General features: G+C 33.2%; 1 protein-coding gene across 1 annotated transcript; it reads right to left on the bottom strand.

Annotated features, from left to right (window-relative positions):
- Nucleotides 1-846: 846 nt before the first annotated feature.
- On the bottom strand, nucleotides 847-1771 carry LOC145009896 (uncharacterized). Its single transcript, XM_078968519.1, has 2 exons — nucleotides 1414-1771; nucleotides 847-1244 (listed from the first exon to the last, which is right to left on the bottom strand). The coding sequence occupies exons 1-2, from the start codon at nucleotides 1769-1771 to the stop codon at nucleotides 847-849; spliced, it is 756 nt and encodes a 251-aa protein (XP_078824645.1).
- Nucleotides 1772-3980: the final 2209 nt, after the last annotated feature.

Below are 3980 nucleotides of genomic sequence, written 5' to 3' on the forward strand. Positions count from 1 at the left end.
AATGCAACTTTTCAAGCATTGTTGGAGGCTGCCGCTGCCTCTTCTATCAAGACGAAAAAAACAAAAAAAAATCTTATGCACGATTTTTTGATTATTAGGAAGGCCATAAATTTAGAGAGGCCAAGATAAATTATAGTAGATTGGCGGACGACATATAATTATGCTGATTTTGATTGTTTGGGATTCACTTCCTTTTTCTGCATGTAAACTCGATATGTGAGTATAACTAATGTAATATAACAAAATAAATCACTATATCTTTTTGTATTTGATATATTTACCATTGAAATTTCAAATTGCCAGGTACTTTGCCAAGTATTGTTCTGTACGCATTTTTCAAGACAATTGGTTAATTTATTCTTACTATAAGTTATTTTATTATGCATTGGATCATTTTTCGCTATTATTAATATACATTACAGTCCACTTCTCTTTTTTAATTAGTATATTTTAACACTACATAACTTTTTCACAAGTACATACAGACGATATAGGTCCGCATTTAAGTGCCAGCAGCAACTGAATCGCTGATCGTTTGATTTTTTTTCAATTATAAAATGAAAATACTTGTCATAAAAAGTACTAAAACCCATCAGATTAGTTAAAAGAATTATCATTTGATTAACAACAAACGTCTTAAACGATAACTGATTTATCTTTTTCCCAATCTGCAATATTCCAATGCTATGGAATACGTACAGATTCCACAAACTCATTGACCAACACTTATACAACATATATGAAAACAAAAGCTACATTAATTGAGTTCAATTGTGTGCAACCGATCAAAATTTGCATGCAAGTTAGTGAAGAATTTGAACCATGTATCATCAACACTTGTCAAAATCAAGCAAAAAAGTCAAAGTATAGCCGGTCAACCGCACTTCCAGAAGAGCTCGACGTACAAGCAGTGGAAGCAAGACAAGTAGCAGTGGCTGAAGTTTCCATTCGTTCTTGCAGAATCCCAGTTGGGTGCAGAGGGAAAAGATCCAAAGTTTCTTGATAACTGTGGTTTTTGCAATGATTAATCTCATTTTGCTCTATGTTCATCGTGTTAATATTCCCTCCGGAAACAGAAACAAAGCTTTCCGGCCGGTGCTTCAACATGAATCCGCCGTTGCCCGGAGATTTTGACTTAGTGGCTCTTGGTGGTCGTTTCTTGCTGATGCTAGGTGATGCAACTTGTGGGTGCTGGGTGTAGAACCCTAAATTGCTGGGTGGCATGTAACAGGTATCATACAGAACTGAAAGAACAAATGACAAAATAATTATGCGAGTTTGAAATTTCCATATATAAAAAGAATTTAATAAAACCAATATGTTAATTGAAACGTCAATATATAACTCATCCAAACTCACGTATACCAATTCTAAAACAATGAAATATGCAAATTAATAATTTGAAATACGAACCGTTTGGCGACGGTGGTAGAGGGAGGAATGGCTGATGACAGAGGCGATGATGATGGTGGTGGTGGTGGTGGTTATATTGCCGGAATAAAGACAGGTGATCTTGTTTTTCCTTTTGCCTTTGCCTAGCTTTGTGGTTTTGAAACCAATAAAACACATTTTTGCCTTCAATGTGTCCATACGTTTGCAGCCTTCTGGTTATCTCCTGAATCTGCTCCGCCGTCGGTGTCCTTAGCCCTTGTCCATACAAAGTCTCCAGCATGCTTATCTGTTCCTTCGTCGGATTCCACCTGCAGGCAACCGGCGTTCCAGCTACTCCGCCTCCGGCCACCATCTCTTGTGTAGCACTACAACCGTCCATAATCGAATAATAGGACTAAGTTAGGAGGGAGTCAGAGAGAAAGGGATGTTTCGTGACTTTTTGCATGGGCTTTCAAACGACTACTACTGTTCTTTTATAAAGAGAGAGTTGGATTTTGGAACATGGGATCATTTATGATAAAATTACATTTTACTCCCTTACGCTTCATATACTTCAACTCTTTAGTCCCTTCCATTTTCATGCTTTGGTTTCAACTATTGTTTGGTTTCGTCTTTTATATGTTTAAATTCCGACCTTTCAATTAACTTTTTTTTTTTTTTGAAAGGTTTAACCATATACAAGCATGGATAATACCTGATTTTGTCATAAGGCAACATATTTAATAATTCAATAGTTGTAATATTTTTTATTGTTGTTGTTTTTTTCTTTGAGTTTTAATTGTTTTAGGTGGTGTTACAAGGCTTGTTTTAAAGTGATTAAGGATTAAAATCATATAAACACGTAACGATATGGATTGTTAGTTTTTCACAGCAAATCCTAATACCTTATCTATGTACCACCATGAAAGTGACATTATATATAATATATTTCTTATCTATGTATTGATTACTTAGGGGGTCAAATGTGAAATTGTGAAATTAAAAGGGTAGGAAGTGCACATACAGTATAAGCAACATTTTTAGCCTCCAAGCTATCAAGAAACTAGAGCGAAAGATGTGAGTAGAGAGGGTATTGTTTTTGGTGCAGAACCAACTCTGAAAACATGGCGAGTAGAGGATAAACTCAGGGCAGAAGAAGTAAAAAGACGAAAATCTCCCTACATTAGGGTACAAGGGTGGGTTCTTGGGAATGAAAGAAGAGAGAAAAGGAGGTAGGGGCATAAAGGGAAAGCTGACATTGGGAATTGAAGAAGATGGATCCGCCTGGAGCTATAAGAACACTGAGGACGAGGTGACTCTTTGGAGGTGGGATTAGGGAATCGTCACTCTCCATTTGTCACTTGTTCTTCCCGTCAAATATTTTGATTCTCACCATGCTAAATTTCCAAATATTCATCTTTTTGATTTTCAAAAAAATTATTTTAACTTTAAAATGTTTTAGTTTGATTAATTAATTAATTTTATGTGGGTATGTGTAGGGTGTTGATCTATGTATGATGATGATATTAAATGGGAAAGTTGCATATTATTATGGAAAAAGAAAGAAGCAATTAACTTGAATTTAGTGACGATAATCACTGTATTGTCATTGAGAATATAAAAGTCCATTAAATAAATAATAATATGTGGTGCTTTGGTTCTTGTTGTTGTTTCCCATGCTTGGTCTGATGTTAATTGCTCTGTAATTTCTGGAGAAAATTTTAATTTATTAACTGAATTTCTACAAATAAGAAAAATAAATTTATTATTATCAATTGTCATCACGAAATTATATGTTAGTTATATATGTTGGGCTTTTTAGTTAAGACTTTAGAAGCACCTTAATAAATTTTGAATAATGGCCCATGAGGTTATGGTGCAAGTCCAAAAGTGTCTACGTTAAGATCATAATCTGTACATATTTGGTTACGATCGAGTGGATTTAAGTCATATTTTATCTCATAAGGATCAAATTGGTAAAATAACATTGTAGGTTAAAATACAATGGATCAAACAGATCTAACAAGTCAAAATGGTCGAATTGGTAAAATTGGTAAAATAACATCTTAGGTTAAAATACAATGGATCAAATAGATCTAACAAGTCAAAATGGTCGAAAGTTGTCAAGTATTAAAATAATAATAATAATAATAATAATAATAATAATAACAATAAAATACATTGAACACATGAATGTGTGGGTCAATCGACATTGTCCCTACAATGAGATATTAGACCGTTCGTTATATCAAACACTAACCATTTGATACCTACCACTATATCATTCTTATTATAGATCAAATTGGTAAAATAACATTGTAGGTTAAAATACAATGGATCAAATAGATCTAACAAGTCAAAATGGTCAAACTTGTCAAGTTTTAAAATAATAATAATAATAATAATAATAATAATAATAAAATACATTGAACACATGAATGTGTGGGTCAATCGACATCGTCCATACAATGAGATATTAGACCATCCGTTATACCAAACACTAACCGTTTGATACCTACCACTATACCATTATTATATATATATATATATATATATATATATATATATATATATATTATTGTAGAGAGAGAAAGAATGCAATTGAATGT

The sequence above is a fragment of the Lactuca saligna genome, chromosome 8 (genome assembly GCF_052625555.1).
Source record: "Lactuca saligna cultivar CGN05327 chromosome 8, ASM5262555v1, whole genome shotgun sequence".
Taxonomy (NCBI): Eukaryota; Viridiplantae; Streptophyta; class Magnoliopsida; order Asterales; family Asteraceae; genus Lactuca; species Lactuca saligna.

What these genes read in the sequence shown, in the direction of transcription:
- LOC145009896 (XM_078968519.1), bottom strand. Translation starts at nt 1,771, where the DNA reads ATGGACGGTTGTAGTGCTACACAAGAGATGGTGGCCGGAGGCGGAGTA. An exon ending in TCTACCACCGTCGCCAAACG is followed by an intron (nt 1,245 to 1,413) that starts GTTCGTATTTCA and finishes TTGTTCTTTCAG; the next exon opens with TTCTGTATGATACCTGTTAC.